The 18,982-nt window shown below is 48.1% G+C and overlaps 1 protein-coding gene across 4 annotated transcripts in view; it reads right to left on the reverse strand.

The window, feature by feature from the left end:
* Positions 1-18,982, reverse strand: part of Kazn (kazrin, periplakin interacting protein) — a 1,072,553-nt gene that overhangs the window by 376,384 nt on the left and 677,187 nt on the right. Inside the window, exons 1-2 of one of the 4 annotated variants that reach the window (XM_021262832.2) lie at positions 15,753-15,838; positions 15,115-15,349 (exon numbers count right to left, since the gene is read on the reverse strand). In XM_021262832.2, the coding sequence (XP_021118491.1) occupies positions 15,115-15,349; positions 15,753-15,755 (238 nt within the window). In that variant the 5' untranslated portion in view covers positions 15,756-15,838. Of the gene's footprint in view, positions 1-14,700; positions 15,016-15,114; positions 15,350-15,421; positions 15,559-15,752; positions 15,839-18,982 lie in introns of those variants that run through there. The other 3 variants (XM_013074311.3, XM_004850318.4, XM_087215751.1) reach the window with 3 other exon arrangements.

The raw sequence follows: 18,982 nt of genomic DNA on the forward strand, positions 1-18,982 counted from the left end.
CCCAGTATCCCAGCTCCTGCGAGGTGTCTGGGAGGCCGCCATGGGTTGCAGGGTGCAGGCAGGGTGGTGTACCCCATACCTTGGTCCTACCGGTGGCATCAGAAACCACTCTGAGAGCCAAAGCTTCCCTTTGCTCCTCTTCAGTCTCTCAGTGGCAGGAATCCAGAGCTGGAATCTAGGTCCCCCAATTCCCAGCTGGTGTCCTCACCATGCTGCCCTCCTCCCTCTGCTTCCAGCTGGTGGCCAGCACCTTTTTGTCCAGGATCCCCAGCATCCACCATGGTGTCTTGTCAGTCAGAACATGCTTCATGAGTGTTAACTGAATGAATAAATGAAGGAGTGATTTCAGTCTCCTTCCTCCTGGTTGGGCACTTAGGAACATTGATTAATGACATCTACAGGGGACTTGGCAAGTGCCAGAGACTGTGCCCAGCACCTTCTGTACCCTCTAACTTAATCTTAAAGCAGCCCTAGGAGGTCAGACTGGCATTACCCTGATGAGGAAACTGAGGCCCACTCTGGGTAAAGCAACTTGTGCACTTCACCCAGCTAGGAAGGGTAAGAGATAGGACATCCACCCGGGCAGGGGCTCCCAAGACTTCTGTCCTAGGCTTCAAGTGTTGAGCTTCTTGTATTCTGCATTTTAGTTTGTTCAGAGATGTCAGAGGCCTTTTCATAGTGATTACTCCCTCTCACTCAACACTTCTCCAACATTTCTCCAGGATGCACACAAATGAGGAGGCATACTGTGGCCGCTGAGCTTTTTATTTTCTCTGATGGCCAATCTTGTATGCAAAACACAATGAAGGGAAGATTCTGAAGCAGATCACATTTGGTTTTTCACCTACTTCCCCCTGATACTTCAGCCCAGTGCAGGATCTGTTTTGCCAACACGCCTGGCAGATGCTGCCCAGGCTGAGTGGAACCTCAGGGTGACTATGTCCTCCTAGACGGTTCTTATCCTGCGCAAGGTTTGCTTCCCAAGAGCAAAAGTCTGCATCTCAGATGCTCCCTCTGAAGTGCTGGGTAACCCACCAGCTAAAGATTAACCAAACACAAAAAAAGAAAAATGAAAACCATTTACTAGGCTCTTCCAGGTGATTTTAATTGCAGGCAATAAACCATTCATTGTTAAAAGGAAGGTTTATTGTAAGAAAGTGCATACTAGCTTCAGGTGTTTGCAGTGGAACAGGGAAATGGTTTTGTACATGCCATCTTCTCTAATAAATCTGAATGCTGCTGGAGAGATTAGGCCATTACCCAGCACTGGCATAAATGAGAAAATGATATGATGGATCACATGCTTGAGGGATTTTCGGGCATAGCCAGAGAGGGGCCGGATGATGCTAGTTAGGGATGGCAGTTGGCCAATCAAATCTTATTGCCCGAAATCTAGTTTGAGGCCAGTTCTGTTATTCCGACTTTAACTAGTGTTTTCCGGTATTCACGCCAGCAAGTCACTCTGTAGAAATTTTTGCAGTTTTCTTAAAACCATGGACCCACATTACAGACGATTCTGATTATGTCACAGTGAGGCAGAGATGAGTTCAAAGAATGGAAGAATCCCTTAAAATCAGAAGCTTCAGAGTCCCAGAGCAGTTACCCATAGCTTCCAAGCATGCATCAAGCACCCAGCTGCACCTGGCATGGCTAAACAAGCTAAACAGGATTGAACCCACGTTCATTCCATGGCAGCAGTGCCCAACCAGAGTGCTACTGAGACTCCGTGACAGGAAGCTGAAACCTACACATCTCCAGATGCTCCTGTGGACAGAATGAATCATTTTTCTTCTATGCTACACCATTATTTTTCAAATATATGCAGATGCAGAAGCAGAATCCATTTGACAATGCTTCTGTACATACTGTAATCTTTTGCTTTTATGTATTTTCTCAAACTGATTGAAAAAAAACAGCTACTCATATGGAAGGGACACAATTTTCTCTGTTATTCCCTCCTTCCTTCCCTCCCTCTCTCAAATACGGGACCCACTGTTCTACTGGGAGTATGGATGGCAGAAACATTAAAGGGCCACTTTGGCTACAGTTTAGCTGTTGGAAACTGGCCCCTGGTTAAAGTTAAAAGTGTGCACTTGCTCACCAGAGAGGTGATCAGTTTGTTGGTACTGGTTTGTGACACAAGATCTCACAATCTGGCTCCTCTGAACACAACATTCTTCCTCAGCCTGCTGGCCCCCTGAGTTGCACTTTTCCTACTGGTGTGAGCATGGTTTCTGCATGGTTTCTCCCATGAGCCATCTGTGGATTCAGACCATAGCCTCGAATGTGAGTCCAGGGTTCAGGTAGGTTAGAAGGAAGACACACTCAGCAGAACGTCAGGGGAAGCTCAGCTCCTCCCAGGAGCAAGGCCTCTAAGCCACACAGAACTGTCGAGATAAAACCTTCATTCCAGAAGAGAAATAACCAACCTTGCCTTTGGGAGACAGAAATAAAGAGAACTGCACTCAAAAGGGAGAGAATTCATAGTTCAATAATTCAGTGCACTATGAATAATGAAGAGTTCAATGGAATGAATTGAAAAGTTGGCCAAACTCAGCACCAGGCACACTGTATGTTATTCCATCAAACCTTGAGTTCCCAAGCCAGAAGTGCTTTTGTCCCTAGGGGACATTTGGCCACTTCAGAAGAGCTTTTTGGCTGTCACATGATGGGGCTGCTATTGGTATCTAGTGAGTAGAAATGTGGATGCTGCTAAAAGTCCTACAAGGTGCTGGACAACGCCCACAACAAAGCATTACCTGGCCAGAATGTCAAGAGTGCGGAGGTTGAGGTGCCCTGCATTAAACCCCAAAGCACACAGCCCTGTTGGTCTTATCAGACTCAAGCCACAGAGGAGGAACGTGGAAGGTGCAAGGTAACCCCCAAGCCCAGGCCACATGGTCAGGATCTGAATGGGGTCCTTCTCGCTCCCCTCAATCCATGTATGTCAGCTATGTGCCCTTGAAGACACCTTGAAGTGACCTCTTCATTTCATAAACAAGCAAACTGAGGCTCAGACCCCAGTGTCTCAGACCATATCCCACAACTAGTGACTCTCTGTACCTTTCCAGTTCTCATGAAGTTAGTGGTGAAGACTGAACATAGGGATTTCACCCCAAACCACTGAGCAGCCAGCAAATACCCCTTTTCTTGTTCATGAACCATTTTATCCCTAGTTATCACCTGTTTGTTTCTGCTCCTTTAACATTCACATTGAATTCAGTCTGCCGCTCCTGTATGCCACCCTGGGTCAGAAGACAGATGAAGGAGAACTACAAGCTCAGGGTTTGGCCACCTGTTTTTATAAATAAAGTTTTATGGGAATACAACTTCATCCAGTCACTCACCCATAGTGTATGGCAGTTTTTGCATCACGACAGAAGACCTGAGCAGTTGTCCAGATCCCCCATCACCCCAGCACCTACACTGTTTATTACCTGGCCCTCTGGAAGAACAGTTTGCCAACTTCTCCACTGGCTCCACCATTCAAGCCACAGAAACAAAACACTGAAATGAACTCTAAGCCGAGCCAGGAAGTACTTTGGCACTTGGCACTTCCACCTCTACACAGAACCACAGCCACTGTTAGCGGTGTGGGGGTGGGGCTCTCAAGCACTTAATGCTAATATACATCCAGGAGTCAAAGCACCAGAGCATTTTGATCCTGAAAGGTACTTTCTATTTTTCTAGAACTCATTATAAATAGAGCTTTATTTACTTTTTTTTTGTTTTCAGTACTAGGGATTGAATCTAGGGCCTTCACACTGAGCTACTTCCGGGTCCTTTTTGTTGATTTCTTATTTTGAGACAGGGCCTTGCTAAATCACTAAGTTGCCTAGGCTCTGCTTGAACTTGTGATCCTCCTGCTTCAGCCTCTCACAGTGCTGGGTCAAATGTATCTTATTTCTATCTTGCTGGCAGCCCTTTGGAAAACCCAGAAGTGAGCGTTCCTGGTCACAGCAATGAGACCCCCCCACGTTGTCTTTGCGCCCCTGGAGTCCACTTCCCAGAGCTCTTCATCTGCTGCCCTGCCAGGGCCATTAGGCAGGCCCTCCCCTCCATCCCTCCACAAGGCACAGCTGAGGGCCCCATTCTGATCTCGAGTTTGCCACCACTACCTTGGTCTTTGGTGTGTGCATGGAATTCTATTGACCCAGGACCAAGATGTGCGGGTATGGACTTGGGGCAGCAGGAGGTCCACAGCAGAAAAGAGGGTGTGACCCTAAACACTCAAAACCCACATTGGGGGGCAGGGGGCATCTTAACCCAAAGCCTCTGAAGGTCAGGTGAGGTCTCCCTGAAGGAAGAGAGAAATTAGGTGGCTTTACTGTGCTACCCACATGTTCCCCCACAGACAGTACACTGCTCACCTTACAGGCTGAGCCTGGGGCTCCCTGCCTGGCCCCTCCCACATTCCAAATCGCCAAATTTCAGTGAGTGGGTTACAGGGCAAGGGATGTTCTCTCCACAGCTGATTCATGTCCAGAACCAGATCACAGAAATACAGAGGTTCCCCATGCACCCCTCCCTCTATCACAGATCCCTAATGCTCAACAGGGAGCCAAAGATGACAGGCTTGAAGCTGAGGTGTGAAGGAGGCAGGTTCTTGGAAAGGAAGGGAGGGGACTTTTAAAAGCCTACTGAAATGAAGGAAGAACTGAGGGCAAAAAAGCGGACTGGTTTTAGAACAATGGAGCCCTGCACCATGATGGGCTCTCACTGGATGTCGGGCTCAGAGAACGAGGCACATCTGGATGTGACAGTGGCACTAGCCAAGCCGTACAGATACAGTGGCCCATAGCCAAGAGGGAGCAGCCAGGACAATGTTAGACTTTGCCCCACCACAGTTACAAGGCAGTCCTCCTGCCCTAAGCATGCAGCTGGGCCTGGCCTTACAGTGGGAGACAGGGACAAGAATTTGGTTCAGCAACCAGCTCAACAGTGTTGGACAAAGCAGCTTCTATCCCCCCCGCCTCTGTTTCCTTGGCCTAGAAAGCCACTTTCAAATTCACCTCCATTCCACCCCTGGGGCCAGCTGCAGGGCAGACCATTGTATATTGCAGACAGCTGGCTGGTGGGGAGAGGTAGGAGCTTCTCTGCTGCCTTCCTACAAGCAAAGGAAAGGAGGAGATGGCATGTTAGCCCTGAACACACTGCAGAGGGGGGCGGGAACTGACCCATATGTTGACTGGCTGAGTTTAACAGGTGGTTGTTTTTTGTTTTTGCCAACTGCCATTGATAACGACGCACACTGGAAGGTGACCATGGAATCATGATCTATCTTGGCAATATTTTCATTAAGACTTAAATAAGCCCCTCCAGCAGGGCTGCCTGGTACCAGGTCAAATTGCAGAAAGAGCAATGTGATGACAGCTGCCAGGAGGGGTTGACAGTCCCCACAAAAAGGCAGCCAGGCCCTACCTTTTTGTTAACCCCCAAATCTAAAGATGTGTCAAATATTTCCATTTTTTTCTTGCTTTCACATAATAAAACCTTGTAGGAATAGAAAAGGCAATCCACTTGATGAACACATTAATTAAGAAAATCAATACACACATAATCCGTTCTGTTCTCTGAAGGCATCATTTATCACACTCTGAACCCATGACTGGCCCCCCGCGGGGTGTGTGTGTGTGTGTGTGTGTGTGTGTGTGCAGATTTCTAAATCTGTGTCAGATTCTAAATCAGTGTCAGATTTCTAAATCTCACCTTGCTGCTATCCAGAACCAGGCAGTGAATACAGAATTTCAAATGGCAAGAATGGAAAAGAGAATTGTTTATTTTAAAAAGTGGCATAAATTCCATTGCATTCCAAGTTGCACTTACTGAATTAAAGTGAATACACCATGTCCAGTTGTTTAAAAAAGTTCAAATTAATCAAGGAAAATGAATGAATTCATTTGTTGCAGTTGACAAGTAAGACCAGCCCCAGCCATGGGCAAAACTTATTTTAAAAGATGCAGGTCCATGTGCTCTGCAACCCACAGCTTTTGCTCTCTTGAGAGAGAATTGTTTTAAAAGACTATTATTCCAGATCTAAGCCCCTGTATCATCCACATCTTCTTTCTCCTTAAGACATGCTGTTTCTCTGGGCAAGAAGTTCCCAGCCAGTGGTTGTATGTGTTAGTCAGCCATTCCTCACTGTGACAAAGTATTTGAGAATAATGACTTAAAAGAGCAAAGGTTGATTTTTGGCTCATGGTTTCAGAGGTATCAGTCCACGGTTGCTTGTTTCTGTTACTTAGAACATCCCAGTGCGGAGCATGTGGTAAAGAAAAGCTGCTCCTCTCATGGCAGACAAGAGGGAGAGGGAGAAAAAGACCAAAGAAGGGGCTGGTGACAAGATACAATCCCCAAGGACGCAGCCCCATGATCCACTCCCTTCAACTAGACCCCTACTTTCTAAGTTTCCATCATTTCCCAATAATGCCATCAAATTATGACTCAATGAATGAATTAATCCACAGATGAAGTGAGAGCACTTGTGATCTAATCACCTTCCAAAAGCCCCACCACTGAACACTGCTGCCTTGGGGAACAATTCTTTAACACATCAATCTTCCAGGGGATGTTTGAAGTCCAAACCATAACATTATTCTCTGCAGTGTCCAATCCTAATCTATCCAAAGTTCTATGATTTAATAATCTATTATGACCAATTTAAAGTTTTAGAGGTGAAATTAATGTGTTCTCCACCACACTTTATTACACAGTGTTACTGTCATACACTTCAATGAGGGCTCCTAGATTTGTCACTTTCTTGTCTATGTGTCCATTCCTCTGTCTAGACGTTTATTATAAAAGGTAATTATGTTTCCAAGTCAGTCGCATCTTCTGGACAGTGAGCTCCAAGATAACTTAGTCCATATCTTATTAAATATATTGTCTCTGGACCCATGTGCCCAGTCTCTGGAGGGAGATGAAGACAGAGAGAAAAAAAGAGGAGGCGGGGAAGGCACAAGTGGAAAGGCAGCTCATCCCCCCGGGAGCATCTGGCTGACAGCCAGATATTCACGCAGTGAAGTGGGTGGCCCACCAAAGTCAGTTGAGCCTGTGTTCCAATCCCGTGTTCTACTCATCAGCTGGCCACTTTGGGGAGCTTGGAAAAGCAACTTAATCTTTCTAAACCTCAGTTTCTTCACTGGTGGAATGGAGGTGATAACAAGACATGCCTCTTTGTGACATGAAGTTAAGTTGAAGCAGCACTCATGAAGCACACTGAATGGTGTCTGGGAGAGGCTGGGAAAGATTCTGCCCATTGCTGTCCCTGGACTCTCAGATTGTCCCCAGAGTCTTTCCAGCTCCCTAGTTCCAGTCCTGAAATATCCCTTTGCTGAGAAATCAGTCAAATCCCCACTAAGAAGCTCTGGGATCCACTGGTCTCTTTCCCAGAGAGGAAGAAGGTCAAGTCCTCTCTAACACTCTTCACTTGAACCAACATAGGCAGAGGGGCAGAGAGGCAAGAGTATCACACGGGAACCTGGTTCAGCACCAAGATGCCTTCTTGCCTCTAGCCAGGCAAAAGTCCCTCTGTTCCAGATCCTCTGGCAGTGACAAAGCTGCTTTTGTACAGCAGAGCTCTGAGGATTGATGATGAACGTCAGTGCCTGACATGCAAATCCCAATTATAGCTGCCACAATGCCAGCATTAGGACTATAACGGTTTCTTAGTTAGGAAAGGGGCAAACTCAGCCAAGCTCCACAGCATCCTGGTGGAGACAGCAGACAATCTCTAGAGTCTCATTCACCTGCGTTGGCATCCTGGCTCTGCCACCTGTTCTTCTGAGCAAGTCACAGAACCTTCCTGTGCCTCAACTTTCTCATCTGTAAAATGATCAGCATAGTATTTACCTCCTAAGATAGCTTAAGGGATTGAGGCATTCTAGATAAATAAAGGATTTAGAACAATGTTTAGTGAATAATATGTAAGCACTCAATTAAAATCATTTATTTTTACACCAGTGGTCCACATGAAGCCACGTATAATGCAGAAGTAGAGAAAATCCAAACACCCTGTAATTCAGCATTCATCCATCCATTCATTCATCCAGCAAGTCTTTATTGAGCCCGGCTGTATATCAGACACTGTTCTAAGGAACAGACAAAGCTCCCTGCCCTCACGGGGCTGTTCCCTTAGGAACACCAATCCAAGGTGTCCCTGAATGCTGTGGTATAAAGAGGTTATTCACAATCAGGGATAGTTCTGGTTGCAAGAGGGCACTTGGCAACTGCTGGAGGCATGTTTGGCTGTCACAACTGGAGTGTGGGGGTTCTGCTGTCATTCAGTAGGTAGGGGCCAGTGAGACTACTAAACTTCCCACAATGCCCAGGACAGCCCCACACCACAAAGAACTCTCCTGGTCCACATGCCAAGAGTAGAGGGGCTGAGGAACCCAAAAGTAAAAGGATCTGTAGGAGGTTAATAGGCCTTCTGGTGGGCATGGTCTGGAAGGTCCTGAGACGAGAGATAGAGATAAAGATAGAGAGACAGACAGACAGACAGACAGACAGACACAGAAACTGTGGAAAGAGAAGGACAAGGGCTGGGAGGAAAATAAAGGATCCACAATTCCAGCTTTGCTTGGAACCTTCCTTCCCAAAAGAGAAAAAGTATTTAAGTTCAAAAAACCAGAGGCCCCAAACTCAGGATCAAAAGGATTCTTTCCATTGGTGACAAATGACCCTGGTTGGGAACCATGCAGGCAGGACCCAGGCTCCTCGTCCGCGGATCCCATGACACAGAGAGAGGTGTGGCTGCTCCCCTGTCCTCAATCATCAGACAGGCCATGCAGGCCCAGAAGCTACCAGCAGACTCAGGAAATGGTGACCAGGAGTGGGGACAAGCCAAGAGCTCCCTGTGCCTCCAGGGAAACAAGTCAAGGATGCTTCTGTTTTAGGGGACCAGTCAGGGAAGCACACAGGGGTTCACATGGGAAAGAGACCTGGTGGGCTTGCGTTCCTGGCCCAGTCAAATGGCAGGACCAAGTGCATGCTCACTTAATGGTTGCAAGCTCTTTGGCAAGTAAGGGGTCATCTCCCTCCACGCCTCAGTTTGCTCATATGTGAAATGGGCACAGGAATGGTACCAGCCTGGTAAGTCATTATGAGCACTGGCTGGACCCATGAAATGCATTAGTACAGAAAAGGACTTAGCACAGCACCTGGCTCAGAGTAGACACTATCTCAAAGCTCACTGCTATTTTCACCATCGTGGTCATGACTACATCACTGCAGAAAAGGGACATAACCTCTCTGAGACTCAGTCTCCTCTTCTGAAAAACAAGCAAAAGCGTTGCCCTTCACTGGGCCCAGGACTCAGTAATGTCTTTCAACCCTTTGCTGTGATGGTTGATATGATAAACCTATTATTATTGATTATTCATGGAAAAGTTTGACAAAAACATTGAAAGTAGCTCTAATTTACTGCTACATTAAACAATTCACCTTCATCAAAAAGTGAATTGAAGATGTGTTTCAAGATGGTGCCAGGGACCCAGTGTCCTGTGACCTACCCAAGAGGTACACGCTGAGAACCATAATGAAGTACCAAGAGGTGAGGGGAAATATTAGCTCAGGCCCAATTCTTTTTCAAGGGTGCTTTGCTCTTAATGATTAGTAGAACTTCAAACAATCTGTAGACCCGAGACAATATTGAAAGTGGAAGGCCCTTCCATCCCTCAAAGGCCCAGTGCTCACTCTGACAGGAGGGGCCGGGGTGGCAGCTGAGCAGGCTGTCTCCTCGCTCAACTCCTCTCCATGTTCCAGCCTGGACACATGTCACAGAAGGGGACAGGGCCCTTGGGTGCTCTCTGCTTGAAGGACTGTATGTTACAAGCTCCAGCGTGAGAATCCTCATTCATCCAAGGGTGAGGGGTCAGGGGAGCCTTTCAGAAGCCTGACCCAAAGGTCTGGCATGACCTCCATCCCCAAAGACATAGGTATAAATTTAGAATCAATGACTTCCCATCACACAGAAGCCACCTGCTCCAACAGTTGTTCTTGCCAAACTCATTAAAACCAAGTCCAGCTTCTTTCATGTTTGCATCAGCTTAGGATTCCAAGGGGGAAGGAGGGATGCTGGTAGAGCTCAAAATGATGCCACCACTTAGACCTGAGGTTGCAGCAAATGGGCAAGAATGTTCAGGTGTCATCCAACCTCTCTCAGGAAGGAAGAAGGTGTTCCTGTCCCTGGTTTTCTGCCAGCTTCTCTGCAGGAGAGATGGGCCTGGATGGGGACTTGAAGATGGTCGCATGGGTCTACAGGACTCCTGGCCACTATCAGGTATAATCTACTACTGTGGAAGGCCACTGCAAAGGCTTCAGGGAATCTGCCTTGTCATAAATTACTTGGTCTGAACCCACTTTGCTGCATTTCAGAGCACTAAGGCACTGCCATCCCATGGGTTACCCACACAGTATGGGCTAATGTACATTCATATTCATCGTGGGAATGAATATCCAGCCAGCCAGAGAGACAGATGCACGCATGCACACACACACGCTCACAATATGCAATGAATGTGGCCAATACCCCAAGCTTGGCCTTCTGGGCCTTACATGGTGTACAGGGTGGCCAGGTGCAGCTCCAGTGAGCAGTTCCTACCTGCCAAGCCCATCTGCTATGAATGGCAGCCAAGAAGTCACAAATTATAACCCCACAGGACTCCTAAAGAGTGCCAATGGTCTTAGGAAGAAAAGGGGTGAAGGAAAGGAACAACGCCTTGCTTTGCACTGGGAAAATATGGGGACCAGAATTGGCTAAGACTTCTGGGTGGCATCAAAGAATTTTTGGGAAACACAAAAAGTCATGAAACAAATATTGGAAGCATGAAATTAACCAGGATCAGAAACTTGTCTTCGGGATCCGCTGAAGGCATTTTCCAAAGACAATGGAAAGATAGTAAATAATAGCCAATCGATAACTAATTTCAACCATGCTGTACTGATCTGTAAGTAATCTTTATGATCGTGCAGAGTAACTTTCAGGAGCAACTTGGGAGTCCCAGCTCATGGCAGCCTAATCAGCTTAGGAGAGTACATAGTCATTCAGCCCATAGTCATCATGGCTGGAAAACCAAACCCTATGTGACCTCGTGAGGTCTGTCACTTGGAGGGAAACTCAGAGGGTCCCAGAGATGCCACTACATTTTCTTCCACTCTCCCTGCCCCTTGAAAATTCTCCCTGTCAAAGAAGATAAAAATCTACCTAGCAAAACAAGCATGAAGGCAGAATGAATTAGGAAGGGGATGTCAAAGACAGAACTTATTTTCCAAAGCAACAGTGTCTGGCATCTCCACAGGCTGTACACATTCGGTTCACTCCAAAGGTAATTCATGCTCCACAGAAGAGTATCCAGTGTTGTGGTAATGGGAGACAAGAGCAGCCAGACCTTAACTAACAGCCTATTTTAACACCTGGGAACAAAAATAAAACTTGTACACAGTTATGGAAATTTACAAAGGGAAGGATAAGGACCCCTTCCCTTTTCCCCAGGTCAACAAATGCAAGAGATAGCAAACACTCAACACCAAAGAAAGACGCTCTCAGCACTTCCCCTTGCATGGCTTATAAATTCAGCTATTTCCTTAAAAACAACAGCAACAATAAACTAATGTCAGTAGGCATCCATTCTACTGGGCATGCATATTTATGTTATATACAGTTAACACCTATTTGAATTAGGTACGATGGTATGATTAATTGTTTATTCTATGCACAGCAAAGCAACCAATTGAATCGAATATTAGTCATTCATCAGATAAAACATTTTCAGAGAAACAACTGCTATATTTCCCCCTCAAAGAACAGCAAGCATTTTAAACACACTTTCCTGGAGACTTACGCTGAGGAAAACAGCTTAGAAATGTTACTTTAAACAAATCCCTTCTCTGGCTACCAACAAGAAGACGAATACTGGAACAAATGCTTGGCTCTAGTTTTTCCAAGCCTCCTTCTGTCCACCTGTCAAAGGCAGTTGTGACCCCGCCACTCTAAGAGGCGGCCTCTGGAGCTGTGAAATGTGCCACACTGTGCGGATGCCCTCCGCACTGTATGCCAGCACCCTCATTAGGGATTATCCAACTCGATTGCAGCAGGGAGAGAGGAGATGGGCTCGCTGCCAAGTGTTCTTTCAACACAGATTCCGAAAGAAGATCCTGCAAAGTGCCGAAAGCCCAGATTTTCAGCAGTTCACTTTCTAGATTCTGTTACATAGCAACCATGCGAGCTCACCAAGGGTACCAAGCAAGTTAATATTTTGTTTAAATGACATGCCGCATTAACCCTCTAGGAAAACCCAAGTTTGCTTTACCAAAAGGCAACACCAGTTGTTACGCTGGAACAAAACATTCAACAGTGGATGGATGAGTTTGCTTAATTCATTTTAAAAAGAATTTTTTGAAACAACAACAAAAAAATTTGAAAGTGGATCTAACAATCCCCTGATAGGGAGGGAAAGGTGACTCTTTCCCATAACCATTTGTGCTAATATTATTAAAGGTACATTAGCATGCATTTAATATGTGCATAATGCCCTTTAGTTAAAAGATGAGTTATACAGTTGCATTTTGAAAGATACTCATTTCACTCAAAATCTTGATTCAAAAAGTGATAACTCAATAGTGCTAAATACTCTTAAGGTCTGGGCTCAATGAATGGAATGAACTTAGACAAAAAGGAAACACAAGACTAATTCTAATTCTGAAGAGCAGTCAGAGGCCCAGAGAGCTGAGCTTCTGGGAGCCTCCCTGGAGTTATATTAGGAGAAGCCTGAGGAAGGCAATCAAGCAGACTTTTAAAATCAACTTGTAAGAACTCCCCTCTTTCCTTTAGGAAAATAAATGCCACAGCAAAAGCAACTACCAGGTCAACTAGGCTGAGGTTTTCTGTTCTAGCAGAATGCTGCCAGAAGCCATTTGAAAAAAACAAACAAAACTAAAACAAAACCTTAAACCTTGCAAGAGGCTAAATAAGTAAAACATACTGGACTGAGGTCCTGGTGCTACAAATAAGTAGATGATCCCCCCCCCCCCAACTTATATGGAGGGGCTTGTTTTCAACTATCACATCAGTATAAATACATATCAATTTAAGTGGATTTGTGGCCAACAATGAAGTTGAGCTAAAGCCTTTACTATCATATTTTCTGATTATAAAATCACTAAGTGCCCTAGTAAAGGTTTTGAGAAATACCAATGGCAGACAGGAACAAGCAAGGCCTTCCTTCCTCCTCCTGCCCACTGGCAGCCCCTGATGTGGGCAGGTGTGCTCCTAAGGGCAGAGGGAAGCTGCTAGGTTTGTGTGTTTTTAAAGATACCAAGAGATCCCAAAAGCCATTTCCATTTCCACAATCTTGCGTGTGCCTACAGGAAAAAGATAAAAGGAAATAGCCCCCTGTTGCTCCACTACAATAATTTAACCAGCAGCTAGTATCTCAGTTTCCAGGTAGAGTGTACAGATTAGCCCAGGACTGACTTCCCTGGAATGCCCAGCGTGTAGCTAAACCCAGCCCTTGGATAAAAAGCCACTTAATTTCTCTGGGCCAAGAAAAGGGCAGATGGAGGGAAATAAACCAGCATTGTCCAGTGTCTCTTACTATGGCTTTCGATTCTTAGCAAAATGTCAGTTCTTACCAATTTCTTTAATGTTAGAAGAGTCACTGCTTATAAAAAGTGAAGTGTTATCTGGCAGGCAGCCTTTCCCTTTTTTCCCCCGGGTTCCAGCGGAGAATGTACTTTCATACACAATGACATAAAAAGGGATAAATGACAAGAATAATCAGATGCCAGCCAGGTACAGTGAACACCAGGACCACAAGATCTCCCCACATTACGTCATGGCTACTTCACCACCAAATAACTTCCCGATCCTTGAGACTTGTAACAGGATCCTGAAGTGCCAAGTTAAGACCAGACTTGGAATTCCATCCCAAAGGGCTAATGTTCAGGCTTCCCACCTCACATCACAAAAACATACCTCCCCAGGAAGGTACGCTGGAAACAGAGGGAGAGAAAACAGACTCTCTGTACTGAGGAAGCTGTTGAAATAACAGAACCAGATAATCATTCTGAGCCACTGAGCAATTGGTACCTTGTACTTCGTCCAGTGACATATGTATACAAGTGGCTCTTGTGGACTGGCGAGTTTTTTTCCTCCTTGTCCTGTTCTGGATTTCAGCAGTTTAGTTTACAATTCAAATAATATTAATAGCCAGTGATACTGTTTCTCAAAAGGCAATTAGAGGGAATAATTTGTAAAAAACCGCTTCCTCTTTCACTCTCCGAATCACAGAAACCCAAAGGGACACTTTAAGGATGCCTCATCCACCTTTAACCCCTGCTAGGGTTCAGAGCCTCCACTTGTTCTATGTCAACACAGAGCAGCTGTCTCCCCGCCCCACCCCCAAACTGCAGAGTTGCTTCAAACCTAGCTCCTCCAGGGCTCCCGGCAATCTACCATCCTCACGGCCACCGTTTCTCAGGGAGCCCATCTCTCAGTCTCTGAGGTCTGTATTTCCCCCGGGAAGAGCTCCCAGGGCCACAGCTGGGTGAATGTAAACTCCCTGCAGAGCCAGCGTTTACTGCTCGCCCCTGTATCTCACTGCCTGCGCGATCTCAAACGGAGAGAAAATAAAGTCCAGATGCAGGAGAAAAGGGATCTGGTGTCGGTGGGGAAAAGTGCACACGGAGCCAGTCGCCTACCTCTAGCACAGCAGCGCAGCCCCGGGCTGGGAATCATTCCAGAGGCGCGAGCCTTGGGAGCAGTGGCATTCAGCCCTCCCGGGGGTGGGGGCACGAAAAGTTTGCCACAGAGCCGGGCTGTGTGCCACCCAAAGGGCACTTTCCGCTGCCCTGCCGGAAGGGTCCCGCCGGCTGCGCCTCGCTCATGCTGGCCGGGCCGGTGTGACCCTCCGACCCTGTGCGCACTGCGCCCGGGTTTTCGTTCACGACAGCAGCCAGGAGCGGCAGCGGCCACCGCCGTGTGGAAAGGGTTACAAGCCACAATGCAAAGCGATCTCGCCCGGGCTTGGGGCGCCGGGTCCCCAGGTCGGCCGGCCGCCCCCGACCGGCGTGCTCGCTCGCCATGCCTCCGCCCCAGGCGCCGGCGATCCCTACCTTGCGCGCTGGGCTGCTGCTGGTTCTCCATGTTCTCCGCCGCCGCCGCCACCGAGGCGCTGGCCGCGGCTCCCGGGGCCGGGCCGGGGCCGCCGCCGCTCAGTTCCACCAGTCTCCGGTTGGTGGCCGTGAGTTCGGCTCGCAGGTTGGTCACCTCCTGGCTGGCCGACTGGACCGCCCCATCGATGCGGAGCGCGAGCTGCTTATTGTCTTCCATCATGCTCAGGATTTTGGCCTGGGGGAGAGAGAGGTGACAAAGAGCTGCATGATGCGCGGGGAGCGCGCGGCCGGGCACCCCCGGCTCTACCTGTTGGGTTCCCCGCGGCTCAGCTCGCTCGCACCCCGACCCCCAGGCACCGGCAGCGCCGGGCTCCTCCGGCGCAGCAATGACAGCGGCGCCTCCAGCCCGGAGCCGCGGCGGTGGCGAGGCAGAGGGGGGAGGAGGAGAAAGAGGAGGAGGAGGAGGAGGAGGAGGAGGAGGAGGAGGAGGTGGAGGAGGAGGAGGAGGAGGAGGAGGAGAAAGAGGAGGAGGAGGAGGAGGAGGAGGAGGAGCAGAGATCGCCGAGACCCCGGCGGGCGGGCGCCGCGAGCTGCGCGCAGAGGACACCGCGCGCCGAGCACTCTTAAGCGGAGCCTACCATTCGCCGCCCACTCGGGAGGGAGCCTGGGTCGGGGCCCTGGGTCAACCTCGACCTCTCGCGCCCCGCGCCTAGCAGACATACTCCCCAGGGGTTGGGGGCGGCGGGCGGCGCCCCCGCGTGGGCCGAGGCGGCGCCCCTAGCCGGTGGTGGGGGTCGCGCGCGCCTTGGCCGTAGCTCTGTCCCCTCCTTGCCGCGGTGGGGCGGCCCCGCCCCGAGGACTTCTGCCCCGCGCAGTGCTGGGCTTGGGGTCGGTGGGTGCTGGGTATAGAGGGGTGCTCTCGGAGAGGGACCCCCGGAGGGAAGCAGGGATGAGGCACCGAGGGAGGGGCGGCTCGCGCGAGCTCAGGAGTGGAGTTATCGCTTTGCGAGTCGGTAAACTGCAGGCAGGAAATGCCCAGCGGGGAGAGGAGCTGATAGCCCGCGCGCCTCTCACCTCCATCCCCCCGCCCCCCGACCCCGACCCCGACCCCGACCCCGACCCCGACCAGAGCTCTCCCGGAAGGAGCTCTGTCCTGCCCTGGCCTGGCCTTCCCGTGGCCCCCAGTCCTGGCCTGTGCAGCCCAGGTGCAGGGTGCAGCCTTAACCGGGTCCAAAGCTGGGCTAACTCTTGGCCAAGGGGAGAGGAGATCAGGAGAAATGACTGGAAGGTATCAGTGTGGCTTCCCTTTTTTTCCTATGCGAGTAGAAGTAGTAGAGAGGCCGCTGCCTCAGTTTACCCACTTCCTCTTCTGGGGAGAACTGAGGTAACTTTAGCGTTGCTAGGCCCCTCCTAGCTTCTCTTTCCCAGAGCACAGACTTTTCATGTTTTTCACTGGAGCCCTGGATACCAGCCACCAGACCTTGTTACCATAGCAAGCTTCATTCCATGCAAATAGGACAATTTAAAACAGCCAGCATAACCTCCTGGACAACAGCGTGCCCCCATTCCAGCTCAGTCAACCTGGGGAGAGTGGTTAAGGGCATTTGGCAGAAGCCAACAGGGTACTCAGGCGTAGGACTGGGGTGCTCACCCTCCATACTGAACAGCAGACTTTGAAAGCCCATGAGAACCAAGTCAGCAAATACAGGTCATGTGCTTTTGTACGTGTGGCTATCTCATGGACTAAGGATTGTTAGTCCAGCTTTGGAGATGAGGAAACAGGCTCTGGGGCAGGGTTAAACAATTTACCCAAGAAGCCCCGGAAATCAACTGGAGCCAGGTCTAGAAGTATCTGATTCCAGTTAGTCTCACTGGGCCTTCAGTAGATGTCGAACCCCAGATTGTGTTTCTGTCTTATGCGGAAACATAAACACTCCTGCCCTGTGCACCTGTAGCCACTGACAAGCTTTTGCAAGAGGGCAGGACTGTGTTTGATGGTGGAGGGTGGGGCAGCAGGCACAGTCTTTCAAGCTGTTCACCCTGCTCAACTAACTGGCCACTGTGGAACAACCCATGACCTTCGGCACATTAGCGTGAGTTCAGACCAACCAAGGCACTCATACTTGCTTGGTGTATTTGTAAAGCAGGGTTCAGTTCTTCAAAGCCTTTCAGTGACTTATGGAGGAGCATCTAACCACAGTACTTTGTGGGTCTTCCTAAGGAAGACTTTGTCTCTTTGTGAGACAGTTTGACAGTTCTTCAAAAAGTTAAACTTGGAATTGCTATATAACCCAGCAAATGCGTTCCTAGGTATATGTCCCAAAGACTTGAAAACAGATATCCAAAGAAAAACTTCATGAATTTCAGAAATCCATGGTTTTGGCAAATTGTCATAACTATGGACCCTAGAAAGGAGAGAGAGAAGGTGAGGGAGCACTGCCAACTAGTCTGCAACCCTGTCCTCCAACAGTCTGTATGCATCTCCCAGGAAGTGGTTGGTGAGTGCATATCAACACCCCAGACAGGCAAGTGGGCTTGCAAGAGGACACTAGGCAATCATTATTCCAATGTTCATAGCAGCACTATTCAAAGTAGCCAGATGGCAGAAGAACCCAAGTCCATCAAGATATGAATGGGTCCACAGAAGTGTTACATGCAAAATACGCAGAGCAGAATATTATTCAGCCATGGAAAGAACTGAAATACAGACACACACTATAATATGGATGGAACTCAAAAGCACACTAGGTGAAAGAAACCAGACAGTGAAGGTTACATAGTGTATGACTCCATTTATATGAAATACTCAGACTAAGTAAATCCATGGAGACAGAAAGCAGACACGTGTTTGGCAGAAGCTGGTGGAGGGAAGAATGGGAAGCTTAATAGGTTATTATTAATAGATCATTAACTGCTTAGTAATTTATTTTGGGGGGATGGAAATGTTTTGCAGCTAGGCAGAGGCCATGGTTGCACAACACTGTGAATGTACAGGTACTAAGTACCGTCAAATTGTCCATACTTAGGTAGGTAATTTTGTGTTATGTGAATTTCAACTCAGTAAAAAAGTCATCCCATATGGAAATTCAAAAAGGAGATGGAAGTGTCCTGGGAAACAATTAAAAACAACTCTAATTGGAGAGTACACACTTTGTGTGTGTGTGTGTGTGTGCTCACTCTCACCTCTGTTATGGACTCATCAGAAAGGACAGGGCTTATCTGTTCACATATCTCCCTTGCCTCCCTGTGAACTTCCGGGCATACAGGCAGGTCTTCCGGTCTTTTATGTCATTCCTCTTTGCTCCCTTGTCCTCTGGCTCATAGCAGGCACTCTATACATGACTGAGTGTGAGGGTGTGTGTGCTGTAAACACACTGACCAAGTGTAACTCAGTCTCCTCTTCAGTGAGATTCTTCCCACACACTCGAATCTTCAAATCAAATCAAAATAAACAAATCAAACAAGGAGAAAAGAAAGCAAAGAAAGACTCATTTCTTTTGCCCCTTCTTATCTCTCTCTCTCTTTGAGGTTTCATGAAACTTGCTTTAGATACTGCTGGGGTGCCTCCTAGGATTGTAGAGAATTCTACTTTTGAGATTTGTTTCCCTGAATATGGAAGAGGGGACTTTTCCCAGCTGTGTCTCCTTATATTCACTCCCACACAAAAGGCAGACCTTAGGAAGTCTGAGATCAATTCACTCTGTGAATTGACTTGATTTAAACCGAAATGGTGACTGCTATGCCTCTCTTACTCCTGACCTCAGACACAGCTCCTCCCTAGGTGACCTCGAGTAACAAAACAGTTGCAGGATTTGTGTCCTCTCCTGGTGGCCTGTCTGAGGGGCTGATGTGCACTTGCCAGCCATTT

The sequence above is a fragment of the Heterocephalus glaber genome, unplaced genomic scaffold (genome assembly GCF_053883595.1).
Source record: "Heterocephalus glaber isolate CG9 unplaced genomic scaffold, H.glaber_assembly_v1.0 deba00001452, whole genome shotgun sequence".
In the NCBI taxonomy this organism is placed as follows: domain Eukaryota; kingdom Metazoa; phylum Chordata; class Mammalia; order Rodentia; family Bathyergidae; genus Heterocephalus; species Heterocephalus glaber.